The sequence below is a fragment of the Sciurus carolinensis genome, chromosome 14, assembly GCF_902686445.1.
Source record: "Sciurus carolinensis chromosome 14, mSciCar1.2, whole genome shotgun sequence".
Taxonomy (NCBI): Eukaryota; Metazoa; Chordata; class Mammalia; order Rodentia; family Sciuridae; genus Sciurus; species Sciurus carolinensis.
The window spans coordinates 21,981,460-22,008,108 of record NC_062226.1 but is presented as its reverse complement, the minus strand read 5'-3'; the positions used below and the strand labels follow the sequence as shown (position 1 = coordinate 22,008,108).

The window sequence follows — 26,649 nt, the reverse complement described above, 5'->3', positions numbered from 1 at the left end:
ACTTACATTCCAATTGAAGCACTTTTTTAGGCAAAAATATCTCCATTTTAGTATCATTAGATGAATCATCATGACATAAATATGTATTTAGATGTTTCAAAGTTTCTGCCATTATTAGATTTAGTCTTGTTGGTTTCCACCATTCTGCCTTTACAGAATTAATCACAAGGCTTTCTTCTTTAATAGAAAATATCTTTTTCAAATCTGTAATTGAATATTGACTGTTGGGCTCTTGAATTCTTAGTGCTTGGAAAAAAAAACAAGGAAACAGTTTATAGGGAAAAGAAAAAAGAAAAAAAAACACAATAAATAGAACCACATTGGATTTCCTTTTTAAAAAATTTTTTTAGTTGTAGATGGACACAACACCTTTATTTATTCATTTTTATGTGGTCCTGAGAATTGAACCTAGTGCCTCACACATGCTAGGCAAGTGCTCTACCACTAAGCCCATCCCCAATCCCCACATTGGATTTCTTTATGAAATATATTTTCATTAGAACAAAGTGAAACTTGAAGTTATCTGGTATTTTGTCTTCAAGATGTTAATATTTGTAAAAGTATACATTTCTTTAACAATAGAAGTCACATAAAAGATTTATTTCAACCTTTGGATATAGAGCAGAAGAAGGAACCATATTTTGACCATTTTCAATTACTAAATTAATATATTTGATAATATTTTGAAGAACATAAGATTTTATAAGTCAGAAATTCTATTTCATTTTAATGAGCCTAAACAAGGCACATTTATTCAGATTTTATGATAAATTTCATCTTAGATACTGTTGTACAGAGGTTACTACTTCATTACTTTTTAGCTTAAATAGAAGAAATCATAATATGGAGGACCCAAGTAGCACAACTACCTAATATTACTGTCTGCTATCTCAGACTCTATCAAAGGTGCATCCATTCAAAATTAGGATTATGAATTCTGAATTTTTATAATGATAGTATTAATAATAATATGAGTACTAATATTAATAATAGTAATTACTAGTTACTAAACAAATCTGACACTGTGCTTTATATGCATAATTCTTAAATAATTCCTAAAATAATCCTGAGATGAATATTAGGAACTTTACTGAGTTATTATTGATAATTATCAAACTACATATATTTAGTAAAAATTTTGATAACTTTTGACATATGTATGCACTCATGAATTCATTACCATAATCAAGATAATGAACATATCTCTAACCCTCCCAAGTTTCCTCATACCTTTTTATACCTTTGTATATACCACCCTTTGTAATACCACCCTTGTAGTCCACTCTACTCCTCCACCTCTGTCCCAGGGTCTGCTTCCTGCCACTACAGACCTTGCCATTTAGCATAAAAAACTTTCTTTTTTGGGGGGTGCGTATCAGGGATTGAACTCAGGGGCACTCAACCACTGAGCCACATCCCCAGCTCTATTTTGTATTTTATTTAGAGAAAGTCTCACTGAGTTGCTAAGTGCCTCATTTTTGCTGAGACTGTTTTTGAACTTATGATCCTCCTGCCTCAACTTCCAGCCCAGCCAGCACAATAAACTTTTTGATACAAATATGGATATTTTAGCTTTGTGCTAAGTTATATACTTTATGTTAAGCAATACTTAAAGGAAAACTATATCTAGATTTCCATTCATTGTACATTTTTACCTAAACTTTCTACTTGCCATTTGATAGCAATTACTCTTTACCTGTACGAAAAGATGAGTTCAAAGAGCTTTTACAGCTTTCTAATTGCCACACCATACAGTATTTATTAGCTGATTCTTCAGTAATAAGCAAACTACTGCAAAGGAAGAATTAAAGTTTAATACATTAATAACATTGAGTATTTTTTGATAATAAAATTTGTTTTTAAGGAACGTATTTTTCTAAGAAATGTTTACACTCAAAAGCAAGTGAAAAGTTAACTCATAAATGTGTAAGCTGAAGTACAGTTCCATAGACAACATTTCAAATATTTATTCCTTCCCTAGGCAGGTCTAAATCATTTGTAAACTCCTTCATTATTCCTTCTTGTCTCTAAATTACTCTACCTTCTTCAATGTAATCTGGAGCCAGAAGGGACTAACTTAGAAGAGTTTTAGCACTCCCCTCTATAAACTGACAATACCAATCCTCTAAGCCACCAAAAATAAAAATACAATCTAAGTAAAATTTCTATGCTTACCATGCAAATAGCAGCTTTTATAAAAATTTTTACAAAATGGTTGTGCCCAAGATCATTCTATATAGAAATGCTAGACCACTTACTGGCTGAAGATCAGAACTATGCAAAAGTCCTGTTTTACTTCTCCATTAATTCATAAATACTTTATGCCCTAAATCTCCCACTCCCTGTGATTGAGAATTAATTGTATTCTGTTGTTTTGTTTATATGGACAATATGTGAGCATGTGAATTAAATTCACAATCTAGTCTAGTACAAAGCTAGGTTTCATGTCTGCACTATCCAGTTTACCCACATAATCCAAATTTGGTCATGTGGTAGAAAATTTGAGAACCTAGATAATTCTTGAATCTTACTAGGATTTTTTTTTAAACAATTATCCTTAAGATCACAGAAAATAATTTTTAGCTAGAAGGGAGAAATATTTAGCCAGTCTCACCAAATATAGACAAATATTGCTGCTCTTAATGAACTTTCTGAAGACATCTTTCCCACTGAATTCCACATCTGCAAATAAATATCTTTCAACTTAGCAAAGAGACTAAAAGAATTTAAACAAATTATATTTCCATAATTGTCCTATACTATTTTTGGGGGTTTGTATTTATGATATGAACAGTCCTAATTCATGGTTGAGTTCTGTAGAGGTATAGCACAAATTTATCTTAAACAGAAGAGGAAGATACACTTGCGGACCTCAGTGCTGGTTCCTCCATTTTATGGCTAGACATCTTCCTGAGACTATATAGAAATCTAGCAGCCTAAGTAGTGATGAGTTCTAGAGGCTAAACTCCAGTAACTAGGAACTTAAAACTCAGAATACAGTTCCCTGTTTCCAATCCTGGAGTATTTATTAGGGACTTGTAGACTTTCTTATAATTTTCCTGAAAATGTGTTATTTTAGGATACATTAAGTTCCTAGGTTTACAGTGCAGAAGAAGGGGACTGTACCCTGCCTAGTTTTGTTAACAGGAGTAAGAAGCAGAGAATGGGGGAACTTTATTTCAAAATACCTAACTAATCTATCTTAGAAAACATTAAATGACATATATGCCAAATGGTATAAGGTAGCAACCAAAGCTATTTCAGACTCTGTCAAAGATACAGTATGCTGGACTACTGAGCTTTGCAATTTTGGCTCAAATTAGAATACAACAATCTAGCCCTCAAATGTTGGTTCTAAGACTACAGACCATTTTGTGCAGTAACAATGGTATACTGAACAGATTTATGGTTCTACATGTCTGGTTTTCCCAATACTGAGATCACACTGATGGAGGTCAGTGGATGTCCTCCACTATAAGTGAGATATGTTCCCCTGGCACTGATAGGAGCAGTAAGTTGATAGTCAAATCTGCTGATCAACAGCCATACTATTCTATCACTATTCTGTGATCCTAAGCTAATTCCTAGTCAGAGATATATGACAAATCTTTTAGACCTTGTAATAACACTGTGAAGTAGATATTATTATTACCCAGTATTACAGATGAAGAAACTGAGGCACAGATCAATTAAGCTCAGACTTACTAAGTGATAGAGCCAGGGAATCTGTCTCTAGTTCAGAGCTTTAAACTATTTATTGGCTGAAGTGTGCCCCTACCATGTTCCATTCATTGTTGAAACCCTAATCCTCAGTACCACCTCAGAATGTGACTATATTTGAAGACAGGGCCTTTCAAGAGGTAATTAGGTTAAATAGTCATTAAGGTGTACCCTAATTCTACATGACTGGTGTTACTATGAGAAAAGGCAAATAAGACAAAGACAAAGATGGAGGAAAGACCCTATGAACACAAAAGGAGAAATTGGCCATCTATAAGCTGAAGGTAGAGGCCTTAGAAAGAAACCAACCTTGCTAACATTTTGGTCATGAATTTACAGTCTCTAGAATTGTGAGGAAATAAATTTCTGTAGTTTTGTACCCCTAGACTGTGGTATTTGTTATGGAAGCCCTACCAAATTGATACACCACAACTGCCTTTATGGCAGTGAGTGACAATAGAAGCACTATCCAAAGCAATGTCCTAAGCATAATATTCTGATGTCAGGATCTTCAAAATTTCAAAGTACTTATTTTTAGTAGTAATATATTCATATTGAAACTCTAAACTTTGGATTTTGCAGAGGGGAGTGAGGGTAGGGGAGAGGATGTTGGGATGTGAAGGACAGTGGAATGAGATGGACATTATTACCCTATACACATGTATGATTACACGACTGGTGTGACTGCACCATGTACACCCAGAGAAAGGAGTTGTGCTCCATTTGTGTACAATGTGTCAAAATGCATTCCACTGTCATGGATAACTAATTAGAACAAATAAAAAGAAAAAGAAAACTCTAAATGTATAAAAGAATATATTGTGAAAAATCTCCCACCCATATTGCCAGTTCTTTTGTATACAACCAATTTCTTTTTTCTTGTGTCCCCTTCTAAAGATATTTGATGCATAAAACCAAATATGCACATATATATTCATGTATTCCCTTCAGTTGCTTATGATAGACACTATATTATCTCTTACATGTTTTCATGGAATTATCTTGAGAATTGCCTTTATATGGAGAGATCATGTTAAAAATTGGTTATTCTGAATCACAACTTGAGTTCTAGATACAATCTTTGCTTACATTTTAAAAACAGAAGAAAATGGAAATGTCTGAAGTACTGTACATAATGAATTTACTGAAGAAAGTTGACTTGCTAGGTGCAGAGGAGTTAGTGGTATTTCCAATTCTCCTGGAATATATGAAAATTAAAAAGTTATATAACACTGAATAAAATAAAATTTAGAACATTTTATAATCAATTACTATATTTGATCATTGTTACAACAAAATATTTCAATAAAACAAATTTGGGTTACTTGAGACATAAATAATAGGCTTAAATTTATATATATGTATATATATACATGTATATATAAATGTACATATATAAATATATGTCACATGATATCTTAACTACACTAGTAGTGATTTTTTTTTTCTTTGCAGTACTGGGGATTTGAACCCAGGGCCTTGTGCTTGAGAGGCAAGCACTCAACCAACTGAGCTATATCCCCAGCCCTAGTAGTGATTTTTTAAAAACTACATTAATAGCTAAAGTTTACTGAGTTTATTTATTTATTTATTTATTTTGGTACCGGGGGATTGAACTCAAGGGCACTCAACCACTGAACCACATCCCCAGCCCTATTTTGTATTTTATTTGGAGAGAGGGTCTCACTGAGTTGCCTTAGCACTTCATTTTTCCTCAGGCTGGCTTTGAACTCGAGATCCTCCTGCCTCAGCCTCCCAAGCTGCTGGGATTACAGGTGTGTGCCACCACACCCGGCCTGAGTTTATTTTATAAGATAAGTTCTAAGTTTTATATATAATAATGGTTTCAATTATGACAGCTTATTTTGTTAGTACTTAGGAGATAGTACTATTTTATTTCCTTACTGAATAGTGCTGATGTTAAGTAAATAATATTATGAAAAGTAATTTTTTACCATAATGAGTCTGGATTCTAGATGGCCTAGAAGAATTATACATTTATAGAGTGGGGTTTGAAAAATGTATCTTCATTTATTGACAGTCAGCAATAAACAATTTTATCATGTTAATAAATAAAGAAGTAAACTTCCAAATAGATGATTAATGTGATCCAATTATAAATGTAACTAAGTAGCAGTATCATCAATAGAGTTAAGAAATAACATAGTTTGGCATTATATTGGAACAAAAGATGATCCTGAGGTTCCAAATTAAGTAAGATAATAATACAATAATGACAGAGCAGAGAATGATGAAATTGTGAGGGAATTAAAAAGCTAAAGTTTTAAAAAGTATAACAGAGATCAGCAAGATTGCTAATACTGAGATAAAATAAAATTATATTAAGTTATAATATTTTAAGATTTCTATTTCTAATATTAATGCTACTTTCTCCATTCCTCTTCTCCAATCTTTGTAACTCTCCTCTATATATTACTTTTGATGTTGATAAGATTCTGGTAGTAACAAATATAAAGGGATAGAGAAGAGGAAAACATGACAAGTAGGATTATAATAACCAAATTTTAAAATGGAAAACGGACTCAGAATGGATCATATATGTGAATACACTGTACTTTTGTATCATATATTTGTAGTCCTTGATAAGATCAATTATTGAAATTTTCTACCTGATTTTTTGCACTCTGGTTCACTGTGGCTTTGAATAGCCACAATCTCTGTGGAGCTATGTTTGTCATTAATATCAATTCCATGCTTGGTAGAAAGATCTGAAAGGAAAAGGTAGAAACTCTACTAGCAACAAAAGTACCATTAAATTAGTTTTTTTGTAACATTTTTCAGTGGCCTTTTCCTTTTAAAGTATCCTGCTTTATTGTAGGTCAGTTTTCCTTTTAGAAAGAAGTGGAGATTATACTTCTGAAGAAAATGCTGACTTAATAGTGAACGTCATTCATCTAGACATGCTAACTTCTGTCAGTCAAAATTACCTCTATGTATCCCTCTACTGTCAATCAAAATTACCAAAGAAAAATAAAAATGGGGAAATCTACATAATCTTTGGAAGCTAAGACAGGGTGTCAAATCCATAAGTTATAAATTTCAAAGAATAAGATCACTTTGAAAGATTTAATCTTCATCAATACACAATGACTTTCTATGCTCCATTTAGCTAGGCTTCTACATGTGGTCTGGGAATTCAACCCAGGGGTTCATGTATGCTAGGCAGATGCTCTACCATTCAGTAGCATCCCCAGTCCCTGTCTATATTAATACTGCCACTTTTTCTTTTTCTTTTCAGATGTCTGACACACTGTGCCAATCTTTTTACCTTTTGCTTTCTTTCTTTCAAGGCACAACTCTTGTAAATAGCACATGTGGTAATTCCCTGACGATAAGACATAGTTTTTCATGGTTTGTGAAATTGTGATTAATCTTATAATCACTTATACTTAGAATGTTTTTCTCCTAAACATGTTTATAAACAGTTTATCAACTGTTTATAAACAGTTGATACTGCATCTTGTGGTTGGTGGGATCTTAAAATTACAGAAACATGGCAATTAACTTTACTTTAAAAATTTAATCTAAGAAGTCATCTCTCATTTAATGGAGATGCTTAATCCATTTATATCTATTCAGACAAAGGTAGTACTTCTATAATCTGATTTTATGCTTCTAATTCCTTTTGGTTGCTTTATTTTATTTTCCAAAGAATTAATTCTACTGATTAGAGGCTTTTTTCTCTATGTGTTTAGAAACTATATATCACCTTATTTAAATCCATGCATTATCATTAATTTTAAAAATATAGTTTATCTTGACTTTTTTCTAGTTTATTAGAAAAAAAGCAGAATCTCAATTTCCCTATTAACATTAGAAACTCAGCATATTTTTCTATCAAAAATTTCTCCCTTTCTCCAAGATCTCAGAGGCTATAATTAATTTCTTTCAAAATTGTATTTGTGGCTTCTGCTTCAGTATAGCATAAAACATACCAGCAGTTTTCCCTTCCGAGTCCTACTAGACTGACAGCTAAATATATACAAAAGTGAAGTAGAGGAAAAAGGAAGGGAAAACTCATTTGTGGTCCAGAGTTAGTAGAATACTAGAAGATAAAAAGAATTATGTAAAAGAGAATGAAGAGTTTTGCTCCTGACAATTGCTTATATTCTTTTGTAGATAACATCTATAATTCTGAACAAAATGTATAAAATGACTACCAGAAGGTTCTATAGTCTAAAGCAGGCAGATGCTGGAAGGGAACTGCAACTGAGTGAATTTCCCATTTTTACAACTTTTCACTTGAAGGGAGGACACAGTTGGTGTTGCCTGGGGCAACTAGAACTTGAATTAATAACCTGTAGTCTTATTGTCTTAAAGAATTATAGGACAGGTCTTCCTGAACTAAAGTTCAGTTACCACAGCAGCTGAAAAGTGACTGAGAAAAATTCAGGAAAGGAGAAAGCCAACAGAGCCCCAAACCCTGTATAAACTGCCTAATTGTGAGCTATATACACTTATGGCGCAGACTCCAAGCACAGCAGATAGGCTAAGTGTACTTAATAGTCTTCAGTTTCTTCCCATCACAAGGGAGATAAAGTTCATAGTTTGAGTTCATCCAAGTTAACAGCCTACTAAAACAAACAAAAAAATTAATTTAAGGAACACAGTAAAATATAGTTTCTGTAATACATCAGGTATGATGTCAGGACACAATCCATATGTTTAGTAAAATAAAAAAACAGGGAAATATAACTCATACTCAATAAAAATATGTCAATGGACACTAACCAGGAGATAACTCAGATTTTAAAGCTAGTATACAAAAATTTTAAAGCAGTAATAACATAGCATATTAATAATCACTATGTTCTACTTAATACAGTATTTTAGTCGAGTGAAGAGTGGGAGTTTAACTAAGTAAACTATAATTGCTCTTTCCATCAGCATTTATAGAGTTAAGATTTGTGTCCTGCTAAAAAGTTCATGACCCACCGTGCAGCTTTGAACTTTGATATACTTTCAAGTTCTGGTATGGATTTTTAAAAAATTTTTATTTTTACAGACTGCATTTTAATTCATTGTACACATGTGGGGTACAACTTCTCATTTCTGTGGCTGTACACATGTAGATTCACACCATTCATGTAATCATACATGTACATAGGGTAATAATGTCTGTCTCTCTGGTATGGATTTGATTCACTTGCTCAGTTAGTTTTTCATTCCCTTGATTGACTTGTAGCCTGATCAGTAATTCCCTTGATTTAGTCTTATGTGCGAGAATTCCTTCAAGTCTATGATCTGTGGGTGGCAAGTATCCCTCTTCTCAGTGGATGTTACAGATCCCCTCTTTTATTCCTCCCTAATGCTATATATCTTTGACCATTTCAAATGGAATTTATGAGTAGTTAAATATTTGACTCAAATTGTCATTAAAAATAATTCACTAATATTTACTAAAACAAACTCGGGAAAAATCATCTTAATTCTACATTATTCCTCTCCCAGTCATCTGATTCCATGAATATTTAATCTGTGTGCCTTAACTATGAACTGCTCCTGTAGCTCACTAAAGACAGTATAGAAGCTGATAGTGTTTTCATTGTATATATGACAATTCTTTATAAACCCAGTAGAGAAATAGGTGTTTTAGCTTTATTTGCATAATTATTTTGAAATAATTAATGTCAGAGACATTTCAGGCCTAGAAAGTACAAAGAGAATGACAGGGCTGGAGATGTAGCTTAGTGGCAAGCACTTGCCTAGCATGCTTAAGACCCTAGGTTCAATCTCCATCACTGACCGCCCCGCCCCCCAAAAAAAAGACTGACAATGAGAAAAGACTCCTATTAATAGTAATTTTGAGATTTCAACATGTAACTTGTATAAATTTTTTTTTACAAAATATGGAGGTTCAGGACATATTTTAATAAAGAACCAGGATCATATTAATTGGTTTTTATAAGAAATACATTTTAAATTTAATTCTTACCTCTTTTAAAAAGTTTTTCATTTTCGGTTACACAATTTTTTATTTCTGGTATTACATTTAGTGACTCCTTCAGTTCTGAGGGCGGTTGAATATCAATTTCTTGTTTGAAGCTTGAAGATACTAAGGATTCAAACTCAGAAGGAAAAGTTGATGGTTGAAATAATATATAGTTAAAAGAAGTTTTTAGGAAGGAATTCTAAGTAAATATTTTTGAATTTGTAAATATAAATGTTTGCTTAAATGGCACACTGAACTTTAAACTAAAACCACACTCAATTTCTCAATATTATACATACTTTCAAAAAAACATAGAAGTGTAGCAGCCAAAAGTATACTCATATTACAAGCAATGTTCTGAGTAATGTCTTTTTAAATCACTCATTAAATTAGTGATAGACAATATTCCTAGATGCAGAAGCATATTCTTTCTGCAAAATTAGCAAAATTTCAAAATTCTAAATTAAAAACAAGCACTGCAGCAAGTGGGAAGTGGTAAATGGGGAGAAGTGAAAAGATGTGATAGAATGGAATGAATCTTTACTGCACTCCATGGAAAATGTTTCTTTTTCATTCCTACAGACCTGGCTTCCTCAACAAATGAGACTGACTATATGCACAACTCTCAAAATTAACAGGAGAGGAGATGGGGGACTGGAGGGAAGGAGTCAATAGGCAATGATTATTTTTATCATCATGTTAAATTTTTAACTGTAAGAAAACCATTTAAATGTCATTATACATACAAACATTATATGTATGTCCTTTGAATACTTTAAGAAAAACCCAAAATATAAAATATTTTCAGTTGTCCTAAAAAGTTTTTTTAAGTACCTTAGTGAATGCATCTAATCTATATGGACCTGACTTTTTGAGCTTGTTAAATTACAAAAAGATATCTCCAGTTTCAACTTCTAGGATTCCTTACATACTATACTACAATAACAATTCTGTAACATTTTAAATTCTTTAGTTCTTCATTATATTATGCACACAAAGCATATAGCATAATAATGGAACATTAGGTAAAATTCAATATATTTTAATATTATATGCTTAAAAAGTAGGGTTATCTTTGGGAAGTTTGACCTTTATATGCAAAGATGCTATTTTCCTTATTACATACTGGTACACCTCAAATTTAGTCGTAGACAATATGTATTCTTACTCCCTTAATGAGATCACCTCCCATATAGCTTAGGTACTATCTGCTTTGTGCATAATTCATAAATCAATATTTCTAGCCCCAGCCTCCAATTTTTTAAATTAGACATGACTTCTCAATTGTCTCTACCAGATATATTAGAATTATATTATTGTGAATTATATATTGTGAGTTATATATATTATTATATATATAATTATATATATATTATTAGAATTATATATATTGTGAGACATTTGAAATTCTCTATGCCTGGGATATACATCAGATCAATTAAATCAGATTATATCTGGATAGTACCCAGGCTTCAACTATTTCAAAAAATTAACTCCTCAAATGATTCCAATGTATAGTCAAGCCTGAGAAACAATATTTAGAAGTAAATTTGACTCCTTAATTTACATTCAACCCATTATCAAATCTTTTAAATATGATAATCGCAAATAGTTCATATATATTACTAAAATTTATAAGTGTGTTTTCTTACTTTCCTAAAAATATTATCAACAGTCAAATGTTACCACCTCATTTATACCTACTTCATCTTCTAGTTTCTCCTGACAAAAGTTTTCTTTACCCATATAAAAATCTTCTTTCACACAAACTTCCAAAACTTCTTGTTCCCTTAAAATAAGAACAATCAAACACTGATCAGTGTTTTACTAAAAGCAAATTATATAAGAAATGTAGGTAACCAAAATACACAAATGACTAAAATGAAAGTTGAGGTAAAGCAAGGGTAAAATAGCATTGATAACATCTCAACTTGTGATTGTACAAAGAATATATTCTCCTATAAAAATATTTATACCACTGACAATTAAATACCTGAAAAAATTAGCTTCTTTGAAAATCTGTTCTTTGAAGTCTAAAAGGGGGTCCTTTATCAAAAAGAGTTTTAGTCTACTCAAGAGAGTATTCAAAGTTGGTAGCTGACTTTTATAGGTTGCCAAATCATTTATAAAAATTAGTTCTTCATTATCAATAAATAAATCTGAAAAGAAATAAGACATACACAGGAATAAGAAAAAAATCTGAAAATTATACAAAGGGATCTAGATACTTACTGTTATTAACCATTAGATATAATTGGGCTTCTCAAACATTTTAAATTCTTTAGTTCTTCATTATATTATGCACACAAAGCACGTAGCATAGTAATGGAACATTGGTGAAAAAAATTCAATATATTTTAATATTATTTAGTAAACCAGGAAGTAGCCAAATGTTCCAAAAGAGCTATACTATAATGATTTATACTTTATTAATAAAGATAAGTCCAATAACTAAAGGAAAAGATCCTGTGCCTCAAAGTAGCCAGCAAACATTTAAAGAAATAAAGTATTGACTTTGGCTGACCCTGGACTTCTCTTCTCTGCATGATTTTAACTTGTAAGATCTTTAATCATCCCCCAAAGACTCTGACATGTGGGGAAGGGAGATAGTCTTCAGAGCCTACAAATGAAACCAACTCTGATTATACCATTTTAAAATTACTCATGCATGGTTACTATAAAGTTAATTACAATGAAAATTAGACATCAAAGTATCTACTTGAGAATGTGATATATCTTACATGTTAACAAACACTATCGCTAATAGTTAATTGCTGGAATAAATTTTTCTTCTCTATCTTCACCCTGTTGAATTTGGGTTACTTTAGAATCTTGGCTGTTTGAGAATTCTAACAGCTCCTGAGCCTTGGGAGTTTTGGAGCCAGTTTCTGAACATAAAACCCACCAATAAACTCCTGCGTGGAAAGAGAAAAAGGAAAACATATGCACAGATAAGAAATCACTCGGAAAGTAAAATCCTCCAATGTGAAAAACACATTGTGAAGGAGGAGCAATGATCTCTAGTTCTGGGCAGTGGCCTTTCAGTTGAGTGATGGTAGAATGTTATGTGAGAGAGGAATAATAGTATGGAGTTTGCAGGCAGTGATATCTCTCATGGTCAACTACATAAGTGGTATGTATATGTCTGATAAATATATAAATATGTGGTGTAAGTCAGATAGCCAGGGAATCCAGGGTGCTTAAACACTGAGCCACATCACCAGCCCTTTTTTGTATTATTTAGAGACAGGATCTTACTGAGTTACTTAGGGCCTCGATAAAATACTGAGGCTGGCTTTGAACTCACTATCTTCCTGCCTCAGCCTCCTGAGCTGCTGGGATTATAGGTGTGCACCACTACACCTGGTGAGAATATGTGATATAAACTAGCCTCCTAAGAGATTGTTTATCTGAACCTAAGTTCCTGATGATCTCATGAACAAAAAATCTTCCATGACACAAAAAAGACAATTCCATGTCCTAGGAGGTCTTATTTGAGAAAGTTAAAATGGTTTATCCATTTAGTCCATTTTGAAAATATGAATGGGGTCATATTTATAGTAAAAACAGCATTTATATCACCATCTCCACTTTCCTCTTCCAAACACAGACCCTCTAAATGTCTTCCCAACCCAGAGACACATTCTGTTATTTCTAGGAATACATGGGGACATCTCATGTCAGTTACAAGACTTTGTTTTCCAACAATCCTTTTTTTGATGCAACCACTTGATGGCAGCATCTCACCATAGCCAACCTTCTCTATAATTATACAAAGATTTTTTTACCAAGCATGCTGCTTTAAATTCTCTATACAGCATTTCCTAGAGTTCTTACTTTATAACAACTACTATGTGCTTTACAGATACACACAGACTATTTCCTTCTATCATAGGGGAGTGTTAAATTGTCACCAGAAAACAAAATTTGGGCTAGTTGATTATGAAAAGAAGCAGAAAAAAGAACCTATTAATAGGAAAGAAGAAGAGTTTGTTCTCTATAGAAGATACTTCTGTTTACCTAAAACACTCCAACTAATTAAGTAAAAATAAAAGAGTTAACTAAGGTCTCTTGGTTAATAAAATTTATTAATTTTAATTAATTTATTAATTATTAGTTAATTAAAATTATTAAATGAATGGTTTTCTAACATAAAAAAACTTTATTGAGAACTACTAAAAAAAAAAGCAACTTGAAGAAAAGACAAGATAAACCATATTCCTGGATTAAAAAAAAAAAGATAAATTTTAAAGGATCTCAACACAATTTCAATTTCCCACAAGGTCTGTTTTAGAACTTGTAGAAGTGATTAAAAAGGAAATTTAGAAGACTAAAGATATAAGAGTAGGGAAAATAATAACAAAAGAGGAGACCATTACTACAGGTTATAATTATATATTAAATAGTTAAAAACATATAATGCTGACACAATACTAGGCAACACAATAGAAAACCCAGAAACAAACTCTTAATGAGGGTAAGAATTCAGTATATGATGCAAGTGGCATTTCTTTTTTTTTTTTTTTAAGTTGTGGTTGAACACAATGCCTTTATTTTATTTTCATGTGGTGCTGAAAATCAAACCCAATGCCTCACATGTACTAGGCAAGCACTTTGCCACTGAGCTACAGCCCCAACCTGCAAGTGGCATTTCTAATCAATGGGAAATTATATTGGGACAAATGCCAAACATTTCGAAAAAAAAATTTCATACTTTTAAACATATAAAAAATTCAGAATAAAACTATACAAAATCTTAAAGAAAATACAAGTAAACAATTATCTAATTGCAGAAGAATTTTCTAAGTACAAAAGCAGCCATAATGGAAAACATTAACGGAATTCGTTAGGTTCAAATTAAATATATTTGGAGTCACTGATACCTTTATATATAAAGATAACATACACAACAAGAAAAGAAACAAAAAAGTGAGAACCACTTTACAAAAGAAAACTATTCACATGGCAAATAAACATCAATAATTTTAAAAATGAATAAAAATATGCTTTTTTACTCATCACTCTGGTTTAAATCAGTAATATGCCCAATGAAAAAGTTGTCATGAACAGGGTATTGTTATGTTATGCTAGTGGACATACATCTAAAAAAGACATATTAAATAATTACATATTCATAAATTCATTTTAATGCCATAATTGGAAATGAGAAATACATTTATATACATATTTGAAATTAGCAGCATTAGTGCTCTCGAATTGGGAAATGTGTGATGCATACTAAGATTAAAAGTTGCAGGCATTAAAAGCTATTGGTTTCGAAGAAAATGTTAGCATATGTGCAATGTTCCAAAGACAATATTAACATTAAAAAGTAACATGTTATGCCAGGCATGGTGGTGCATGCCTATAATCTAAGTGGCTTGGGAGGGTGAGGCAGGAAGATGGAAATTTCAAAGTCAGCCTCAGCAATTCAGCAAGGTCTTAAGCAACTTAGCAAGATCCTGGTTCAAAATAAAATAAAATAAAATAAAATAAAATAAAGGGCTGGGGATGTGGCTCAGTGGTTAAGTGCTTCTGGGTTTAATCCCCAGTACCCTCACCCCAAAAAAACAATAACATGACGCATATACAGTAAAATAATATAATGAGTATATCTGATCATAATATTACATCAATTTATTTTTGTATTATTGGACTATGAGTTTTTAGTAAAGAGTCATTCTATATATTTAAGATGAACATATCTTAACTGATAAAATTCAGTCCTCATTCATGATCAAAAGCTGTTAGCAAACAAGAAACAAAAGGAAGCTTCCTCAATTCATAAATGCTTCTAACATTTCACCAATTTTCAGATGGAATAGGAATGTTAAAAGTTTTTTCTTTACTGTCAGGAACAAGACAAGATAGTAACTATCAGTATTTCCATCGAATGATGCTCTGGAGTCCTATACAGCAGAGTAAGAAAAAAAAATGATATAAAAAGTGTATAGGAAGAAATAGATGGCCATTATTCACAGATAATATAATTATGCACATTAAAATTAATTATTAGAGGGGCTGGGGTTGTAGCTCAGTGGTAGAGTGCTTGCCTAGCACTGTGTTCAATCCTCAGCACCACATAAAAATAAAAAATAAAATAAAGGTATCGTGTCTATCTACAACTTTAAAAAAAAAAAAAGAAACTAATATGAAAGTTTAAAAGGTGGGTAAATAAAAAGAGTACTATAGCCAGGCACCACAGCACATGCCTGTAATCCCAGCAGCTTAGGAGGCTGAGGCAGGAGGATCTCAAGTTCAAAGCCAGTCTCAGAAAAAGCGAGGTGTTAAGCAACTAAGTGAGACCCTGTCTCTAAATAAAATACAAAATAGGGCTGGGAATGTGGCTCAGTGGTTGAATGCCCCTGAGTTCAATCCCCAGTACCCCGCTACAAAAAAAAGAGTACTATAAAAATCAACTGCCTTGTTGTATATGAGCAATAAACAAAAAAACTTGGTTTAGAAATATAATTAATACTGGTAGTTTAAATACTTAGAAATAAATCTAAGAAAAGATGTGTAACATCTTAAAAAGAAAATAAAAATACATAAAAATAAAACATTTAACATCTTCATAAAGAAAAATGTTAAACTTCATTGAAAGATATTAAAGACGATCTCAAGAAATGAACAATAAGAGATTCAGGAAGAGATAAGGGAATTTGTTGAAAAGATAATTCAAGAAATTTCATAAAATTGAAGTGCATAAATATCTAAACTGAATGGATACATCATGTGCTCTGTCTATTAAGTAAAAACAGACCCACAACAAGCACACCTTATGATATTTCACAATAGTGGAAGAAAAAAATCATTAAAGATAAAGATTATGACATGATTTCATTCTTATTTATGACTGAATAAAACTCCACTGTGTATAAATACCACATTTTCTTTATTCATTCATCCACTGATGGCCACTTACGCTGTTTCCATAATTTGGCTGTTATGAATTGTGCTACATAAACATGGGTATGTATGAACCACTATAGTATGATATTAATTCTTCAGGTAAATGCCAAGGGTAGCATATATACATTGTATTTTATACAATCACAATTCTATAAATACTATTGGCCTAACCAAAGTTATAATATAACTACAGTGGGGGAGTAAACAATAGGTAGTGTGGGTGTATATGGTGGTAAGGGAATAGAAGAGTAGAGACAGCTCCATCTTCATTTTTGTGGTAAAATTTCAATATATAAAGCCTTAAAAATCAAGAAATGGAAGGATAAGTATGTCATATAGACACAAATATTGTAAATGGCAAAGGAATAGAGTTTCTTTTGAAACTGTATCAAAGAGTTGCAAGCAGTTACCTCAGGGAAGTGAAAAAATGAGGGTGGTTGATGAACCAGGGGATTGTTGCTTTTTATGATAAGCATTAATCAACTATTGACTCTCTACATTATATGCATGTGTAACTTTATCTGGAAGTATAAAAATAAAAGATATATTTGTATTTGTTTATGTATTTCCAGGATATCCTGAAGGATACCCAGAAAAATGATTACATGTATTTAAAAACTAAGAAATATCGACAAACCAGTAAAAAGTAAACACCAGTCACTCCTTTTATGTCTTAAAAATGTTTTGAAATAGGGCCGGGGTTGTAGCTCAGTGGTAGAGCACTTGCCTAGCATGTGAGAGGCACTGGGTTTGATTCTCTGAAAAAAATTAATAAAATAAAGATATTGTGTCCATCTACAACTAAAAGGTTTTAAAAAGTTTTAAAATAATCTTATAATTAAGGAATTTTATATCTTTATTATAAGATGCAGCAAATATATAGTATTAATTGAATTTCAAAGTATAATATGTTCCTTTTGATTTAGACAGTAAGATCAACTTATCTGTAAATCTGGAAGCAATCAATGAGTACCAAGAAAATATATGTAATTGCAAATCTAAATTTACAAAAGTAATGTCAAATGACACAGGACCTCTTAGGAAATATAGGATATGGACAATTGGTAATTATTCGGGAAATTCAAGCATTTTTCTTTCAGTGAATAGTTGATTCTAGTCAATAGTGACCTTAATAATAATCCTATGTTTATGCAGCCTATTATTTTTCACACACCATTCCTTTATACATATACATAATATATTATACATTATCTTATTAATGTATTAGCCCCACAAAGTTTTATAATTAGAATAAATTAAGAGAAAGGAATTATAGATGAATATTAAAAACCATAACATTTTCCCTCAAGTCCCAAATGACACTTTGTTTTTTATTAGTGCATTTTAATTATACAGAATTCACTATGGCATATTCGTACATATAACATACTTTAATTATATCTACCCCCTTTACCCTTCCATAACTTGCCCTCCTCCTCCCTCTGTTACCCTTTCTCTTCTCTAATAGTCTCCCTTCTACTTTTATATAATCTTTCATTCTTCCTAGATTTCACACCAGTCATCTGATACTTGTCTTTCTGAGTCTGGCTTATTTTTACTTATTTATTTATTTATTTTCATTAACTTTTTTTTTTTTTGACAGTGAGAAATATTTTTTAAATTCTTTTCATACATGTATATAGGGCAATAATGTATGCCTCACAATATACTGTCCTTCCCTTCCCCAACTACCTCACCCCTCTCCTCATTTCCCTCTGTACAATCCAAAGTTCCTTCATTCTTCCCTACCCACCTTCTTCTATTTCTTTGCTTGAAATCAATCTGCTTAAATTGTATAAATACTCCTGCATCAGTTTGGGTAGGTCATATGTCTCTAGAAATTTGTCAATGTCTTCAAGATTTTCTATTTTATTGGAGTATAAATTTTCAAAATAGTTCCTAATTATCTTCTGTATTTCAGTAGTATCTGTCATGATATTTCCTCTTTTATCATGGATTTCAGTAATTTGAGTTTTCTCTCTCTCTTTGGTTAAGGGTTTATCAATTTATTTTTTCAAAGAACCAACTTTTTGTTTTATCAATTTTTTGAATTTTTTTTTTTGTTTCAATTTCATTGACTTCAGCTCTGATTTTAATTATTTCCTGTCTTCTCCTGCTTTTGGTGGTGTTCTTCTTTTTCTAGGGCTTTGAGATGTAATGTTAGGTCATTTATTTGTTGACTCTTTATTCTTTTAATGTATGAGCTTAATGCAATGAATTTTCCTCTTAGCACTGCCTTCATAGCGTCCCAGAGATTTTGATGTGGTGTACCGGTGTTCTTATCTACCTCTAAGTATTTTTTAATTTCCTCCTTGATTTCTTCATTTCTTGATTTTTATCCATTCATCATTCAATAACACACTATTTAGTCTCTAGGTGTTGGAGTAGCTTCTATAATTTATTTTATCATTGATTTCTAGTTTCATTCCCTTATGATCTGATAGAATGCAGGGTAGGATTTCTATTTTTTTATATTTGCTGAGAGTTGCTTTGTGGCATAACATGTGGTCTATTTTAGAGAAGGATCCATGTACTGCTGAGAAGAAAGTATTTGATCAACGATGAATGAAATATTCAATATTTGTCTGTTAAGTCTAAATCATTGATTGTATCACTTAATTCTATAGTTTCTTTGTTTAGTTTTTGTTTGGAAGATATATCCAGTGGTGAGAGAGGTGTGTTAAAGTCACCCAGTATTATTGTGTTGTGGTGTATGATTCTTGAAATTGAGAAGGGTTTGTTTGATGTACATATATGCTCCATTGCTTGGGGCACATATGTTTACAATTTTTATGTCTTGTTGGTATATGATTCCCTTAAGAAGTATGAATTCTTTATCCCTTCTGACTAACTTTGGTTTGAAGTTCATTTTGTCTCATATGAGGATGGAAACTCCTGCTTGTTTATGCAGTCCATGTGAGTGATGTTTTTTCCCAACCTTTCACTTTCAGTCTGTGGATGTCTTTTCCTAGGAGGTGAGTCTCTTGAAGACAGCATATTGTTGGGTCTTTTTTTTTGTTTTTTTCAAATCCAATCTGCTAGTCTATGTCTTTTGATTGATGAGTGTAGGCTGTTAACATTCAGAGTTATTATTAAGATATGATTTGTGTTCCCAGTCATTTTGGGTTTTTTTGGTTTTTAACTTGACTTAGTTTCTCCTTTGATTTAACTTTCCTTTAGTATAGTTCTTCTCTTTGCTGATTTTAATTGTTTTTTTGAAATTTCCTCCTCATGGAATATTTTGCTGAGAATGTTCTGTAGTGCAGGCTTTCTAGTTGTGAATTCTTTTATGTTTATCATGGAAGGTTTTTATTTCATCTTCAAATCTGAAGCTTAACTTTGCTGGATATAAAAATCTCGGTTGGCATCCATTTTGTTTCAGAGCTTGATATATGTTATTCCAGAACCTCCTGGCATTGAGGGTCTGGGTTGAGAAATCAGTCGAGATCCAAACTGGTTTTCCCCTGTATGCAATTTTTTTTTCTTATAGCCTTTAAAATTCTATCCTTATTCTGTATGTTAATCATTCTCATTATAATGTGTCTTGGTGTGGGTTTGCTGTAATTATGTACATTTGGGGTACTGTAAGCCTCTTGTACTTGATTTTCCAATTCATTCTTTCAGATATTATGTCGTTGAAAAGACTGTGTATTCCTTTGGTTTGTTATCTCCATGCCTTCATCTATTCCGATAAATCTTAAATTTGGTCTTTTCATGTTGTCCCATATTTCTTGGAAGTTCTGTTCATGGTTTCCTACCATCTTCTCTGTGTAGTCAACTTTATTTTCAAGAGTACATATTTTTTCTTTGTTGTCTGAGGTTCTGCCTTCCAAGTGGACTAGTCTGTTGGTAATACTTTCCATTGAATTTTTAATTTGGTTTATTGTTTCCTTCATTTCGAGAATTTCTGCTTGACTCCTTTTTATAATCTCTTCCTCTTTACTGAAGTGATCTTTCACTTCCTGTATTTTCTCTCTAATACCATCCCTTATTTTGAAGATCAATCTAACTATATATTTTCTAAACTCCACCTCTGACATTTCTTCTACTGTATTGTCTATGGATTCTATTCTTGGAACATTTTGGTTTGTTTGAGGCACTTTGTTCCCTTGTTTTTTCATGTTGTTTGTGTGTCTTCTCATCTAGTGTTATGGAGCTGAGGCAGTACAGATTCTACCCTGTAGTCTTTTAGTATCCCTGAAGGCTTCCAGTACCTCACCTTTAAGGGGAAGACCAATATTAACAGCACCTGATACAAACAACATACCACCTTAAACCAAATGATTCCTATTAAGGCGTGTACAATTTTGTCACAATAGACAGAATGAAGTGTTCAATTATTGTCTACAATATAAACAGTAAGTTTGTTAAATGGGTTTACCATTTCAAATGATAGACAATGAGGGAACAGAAGTAGTAGTGTAAGATATGATGTTTATGAGGGAGAGAACATAGAGGTAAAATTTTATAGTAAGAGTGAGGGAGGAATTAATAGAGGATGACTGTTAGTAGAGAGAAGTGAGAAAGAATTTAGGGAGACAGATAGGCAAGAGAAAAAAATATGTACAGATTTTTTTTTTTAAAGTAAAAACCCTTTGCAGGGTTGCTCCTTTGTGTGAGTGCATGCCCGGGGGTCTCTCTGTAAATTGAAATGTCATAGAGATTGAAACTGCAGCAAGACAGGGTCTGGGGAAGCTGAAGCCGAGGTCCATCAGGTTGCAGCTGGGTTTATGTGGGTCAGACTGGGTCTAGGCCAAGGAGTGGGATACCTGGGTCAAATGGGGTTCCATGCTGATTTTATATCCAGATACTTTGAAGTCTTCTGGTGGAGTCTTTAGGGTTTTTAAGTATAAGATCATATCATCCACAAACGGATAATTTGACTTTTCTTGTCCCATTTACTTCTTTGTATTTCTTTGTCTCACCTACTTGCTCCCATTAAAGTTTCAATGGGAATTTAAAAATTTTTCTAAAGAATCTCCACACTGCTTTCCAGAGTGGCTGCACCAATTTGCAACCCCACCAGCAATATACGAGTCTACCTTTTTCCCCACATCCTCGACAACACCTATCGTTGCTGTATTCTTGATAATAGACATTCTAATTGGGGTGAGATGAAATCTTAGGGTAGTTTTGATTTGCATTTCTCTTACTGTTATGTGGATTTTTATTAGAGTATTTACCAAACTGGGATCTCTGAGCTGCATCCTCAATAGCTTTTATTTATTTATTCTTGAAAATAACTGAGCTGGAAGTTCACTGCGGTTCTTTCTTTTCTTCGCTTTTTTGGAGACAGAGTCTCAGTAAGTTACCAAGGCTGAATTTGAACTTGTATTCCTCCTGCGTTAGCCTCCTGACTTCCTAGGATTATAGGCAAGCACTAATGCACTTGGCTCAATGAAGTTTTGAGTTGCATTTCTCCAAGGTCAAAGAGCTGAATTCTCTTTCTTATAATTATTAGCTATTCATACTTATTTTGAAACATCTATTCAATTCATTGTACATCAATTGACCTGGTTATTTGTGTTTTTGGTTAAGTTTTTTAGTTCTGGATAAAAATCCTCTGCTGGAAGGTAGCTGGCAAAGATTTTCTCTTATTCTGTAGGTTGCCTCTTCACTCTGTTAATTGTATCCTTTGCTGTGCTCAAGCATTTTTTTTTTTTATTTTTTTACGTTTACATAGGATAATGATGTTTCTTTTTTCCCCTTCCCCCCCACCCCTCCCACCCTTTTCCCTTTATACAGTCCTTCTTTCCTTCATTCTTACCGCTCTCCTTAGCCTAACTCTAAACCTAACCCTAAACCTAATGCTAACCCCTCCCACCCCCATTATATGTCCTCATCCGCTTATCAGCGAGATCATTCGTCCTTTAGTTTTTTGAGATTGGCTTATCTCACTTAGCATGATATTCTCCAATTTCGACCATTTGCCTACAAATGCCATAATTTTATCATTCTTCATTGCGGAGTAATATTCCATTGTATAAATATGCCACAGTTTCTTTATCCATTCATCAACTGAAGGGCATCTAGGTTGGTTCCACAATCTGGCTATGGTGAATTGAGCAGCAATGAACATTGATGTGGCTGTATCTCTGTAGTATGCTGATTTTAAGTCCTTTGGGTATAGACCAAGGAGTGGGATAGCTGGGTCAAATGGTGTTTCCATTCCAAGCTTTCTGAGGAATCTCCACACTGCTTTCCAGAGTGGCTGCACTAATTTGCAACCCCACCAGCAATGTATGAGTGTTCCTTTTTCACCACATCCTCGCCAACACCTATTGTTGCTTGTGTTCTTGATAATCGCCATTCTAATTGGGGTGAGATGAAATCTTAGGGTAGTTTTGATTTGCATTTCCCTTATTACTAGGGATGTTGAACATTTTTTCATATATCTGTTGATTACTTGTACATCTTCTTCTGTGAAGTGTCTGTTCATTTCCTTAGCCCATTTGTTGATTGGATTATTTGTATTCTTCGTGTAGTTTTTTGAGTTCTTTATAGATTCTGGAAATTAGCGCTCTATCTGAGGTATGGTTGGCAAAAATATTCTCCCACTCTGTAGGCTCTCTCTTCACATTTCTGATAGTTTCCTTTGCTGAGAGAAAGCTTTTTAGTTTGAATCTATCCCAGTTGTTGATTCTTGCTTTTATTTCTTGTGCTATGGGAGTTAATCTGATGCAGTCCTAGTGTTAATTCTTGTTATTTCCTGAGCTAGGGAGTTGAGGCCTGTACTTTTATCTTGAAGTGTTTCCCCTATGTTTTCTTTCAGAAGATTCAGTTTCAAGTCTTACATTTAGGTCTTTGATTCATTTTCAGTTGACTTTTATACAGGGTGAGAGATAGGGATCTAGTTTCAGTCTTTTACTTATGGATACTCAGTTTTCCCAGCACCTTTTGTTAAAGAGGCTGTCTTCTCTACAACACATTTTTGGCTCCTTTGTCAAGAATAAGATGCCTGGAGCCGCCACATGGGTTTGTCACTGCATTCTCTATGTGTCTGTTTTTATGCCAGTACCATATTTTGTTACTATGGCTATGTAGTATATTTTGAAATTGGTTATTGTGATATTTCCAATATTGCTCTTTTTGCTCAGAATTGTTTTGGCTATTCAGGTTCTTTTGTGTCTCCATATGAATTTTAGGATTGTTTTTCTTGTACTTTGAAGAATGTCACTGATATTTTGATGGAGACTGCACTGAATCTATAGATTGCATTTGATAAACATGACCATTTTAACAATATTAATTATGCTGATCCATGAACATGGGAGGTCTTTCCATCTTGTGTCTTCTTCAATTTCTTTCTTCAATGTTTTATAATTTTCACTGTAGAAATTGTTCACCTCCCTGGTTAGTTTTATTCTAAGCATTTTAAAAAGTCATTGTGAATGGAATTGTTTTCTTGATTTCTTTCTCAGAGGGTTCATTATTAATGTATAGGAAGGCTGTTGATTTTGCATGTTGATTTTATGTCCGGATACTTTGTAGTCTTTTGGTGGAGTCTTTAGGGTCTTTTAAGTATAAGATCATATCATCCACAGAGATAATTTGACTTTTCTTTTCCCATGTACATTCTTTTTATTTCTTTGTCTCACCTACTTGCTCCCATTAAAATTTCAAGTTCTAAAGTGATAGAGTGGAGTCTTTGCCTCATCGCTAATTTTAAAGGAAATGTTTTTGTTTTTTCCTATGTTTGTTTGGAAATATTTTCATTTTCAGTATGATGTTGATTATGGGTTTTCAAATATAGACTTTATTATATAGAGGTAAGATCCTTCTATGACAGGCTTTATCAGGCTTTTCTCATGAAGGGGTGTTGAATTTTGTCAAAAATTGTACCACTTCTTAAGAGTAGATTTGGATTAGAATTTTAAATCTTCTGACTTCAAATTCTGGCTCTTCATATTATACACTCAACTTTTGTCTTTTTTACTATTAAAAACTTTGAACTTTGGTTTTACTTAAATTAAGAGATAGAAAATCTTTAGCATGTTTTGAAAAATAACATATAAACAAAGCTTCACAATTGTAATCGAATGTCACACTAGATTGCTATGTCATATCCGTACACAGATGCCAATGTCACTGTAGCAAATGCTATGAGCACACTATGATCAAATCTCTGTAGGTTATTTTGAGGTTCAGCAAACTTACACTCCAAAAAAACAAAACAGAACAATAACAACAACAAAAAATTCCCATTTACAAAAAGGGGATTAATATGAAAGAGGAAATATTTTCCTAACATGAGAAAGCTTAGATAACAAGTATGTACAGTTATCTTTAATAAAAATAAAAAATTTAACTCTAATTAAACAGAAATGCACTGAAGTGAAATATCCATATTAATAAGTCATATTTTATAACAAATAACAAATGCTGTACCTTGGTTCTGTGCCTGAAGTGCTGGACATTTTTCTGATAACTTGACAGGTGTAAAGACTTCATTGTAATCCTTATGGGTGTAGAAATTTTCTTCCTCTACTTCAATTTGGGAGTTTGGATTTGAACTTGGAACGATGTCTTCAAATTCATCATTAACTTGGTATACCATTCCTGTAACTGTCTTTCTATGACATTATAAAATTATTGTTTTTATCTGTCCTTTTTTAAAAGTTTGATTAATAAATAGTGTATTTCATTGTGGAAAAAAATTTAAACTTCCAACAGATAAAAAGAAAAATCATTGTAGCCCTACCACTCAAAATGAATATGAAAATTTTAAGAATTTCTCAATTTTTAAAACTATTTCTCAATTTTAAAAAATATTTTAAGACAAAAATGCATTCATGTGCATAAATTTTTGTAACCTGCTCTTTTATGCTTAACAATGAAGCATGAACACATTTACATTCATTCATTTTTGAATGAAAAGGATCCCATTGTTATCAGTGCTATAGTTTAGATCTTACATGTTCCCCAAAGGAAAGGCTTGGTCCCAGAGTGCACTACTGGCAGGTGGTGGTGGATTTAAGAAGTAGGGTCTAGTGGGAGGTCTATACATCATTGCTGGCATGCCTTTAAAGGGGATGGTGGGACTTCAGGCCCTTCTTCCTCTCTTTCACTCCTGATTCATGAGGTAAGCAGTTTATTTCTGCCATGTGCTCCTTCCATGAGGTGCTGCCCCACCACAGGTCCAAAAGTAATGAAGTCAATCAAGGGATCATGGACTGGAACCTCCAAAACAGTGAGTCAAAATTAATCTTTTCTAAGTTGATTATTTTATAAATTTTGTTAAAATATCAGAAAGCTTACATAATCAGAAAATCAGAATTTATTCAACCAGTTCTCTATTATTGGAAATTGAGGTTTCTTTTAATTGGTTGCTATTATGAGCAAGAGTGCAAGGTGCATCTTTGTAAACTTATCTAATTATTTTCCAATATTACATTTCCTAAAGAGGGGAATGTTGAGGTTAAAGGTATACAGATTTTTAAAGTTTTGTCATGTGCTGCTAAATTGCCCTTGTGCTGTACATGCAATGCCTGCTCCTCAATATCATTATCCAAAGTTTTATATTCTGTTTTGCAACCTGGGAAGCTGATCTCTAAGGACAAACCAATCTTTTGTGCCCTTTAGCTTCTAGTTGGGTTTAGAAAGCACTGGCAGGAGAACAAAGGTGAGAGAGACAGGTTGAAATATTATTCCTCCCCAATCCTTCTCTGCTGGGCCATAATTTGGAAGTGACTATACTCTTCCACCAAAGGTTACATTTCTTACCAGATAGCCCATCTCCTGTAAATGTAGTTCTTACTATCTTGGTAACTGTTCATTCCCTATGCTATTTCATACTTAGGTAGAATAAAACTTCCAGATGTTCCCAGTTCTGGGGAGTAGTTTTGGTTCCCTTAACCTTGCCAATACCTGTTTCCCAATTGATACAGATATATCTGCCATTGTCTATACCACTAAGATATTAGCATTATAAGAGATCTTCCAACAGATAAACACACTATTGACAGTTTTGCCATATGCCCTAATATACCTTTTTTTTTGATATCCTAAAATATTTTAGCCCAAATAATTCCCTCATACTGACTGAAAGACCAAAATTGGCTTAG

At 32.7% G+C, this 26,649-nt stretch overlaps 1 protein-coding gene across 1 annotated transcript in view; it reads right to left on the bottom strand.

Moving 5' to 3' along the window:
* Shoc1 (shortage in chiasmata 1) overlaps window positions 1-26,649 on the bottom strand; it is a 121,120-nt gene that overhangs the window by 49,656 nt on the left and 44,815 nt on the right. Inside the window, exons 4-11 of the mRNA XM_047525047.1 lie at window positions 24,974-25,158; window positions 11,667-11,832; window positions 11,378-11,462; window positions 9,677-9,809; window positions 6,351-6,449; window positions 4,810-4,918; window positions 1,697-1,791; window positions 7-246 (exon numbers count right to left, since the gene is read on the bottom strand). Of these exons, the coding sequence (XP_047381003.1) occupies window positions 7-246; window positions 1,697-1,791; window positions 4,810-4,918; window positions 6,351-6,449; window positions 9,677-9,809; window positions 11,378-11,462; window positions 11,667-11,832; window positions 24,974-25,158 (1,112 nt within the window). The remainder of the gene's footprint in view (window positions 1-6; window positions 247-1,696; window positions 1,792-4,809; window positions 4,919-6,350; window positions 6,450-9,676; window positions 9,810-11,377; window positions 11,463-11,666; window positions 11,833-24,973; window positions 25,159-26,649) is intronic.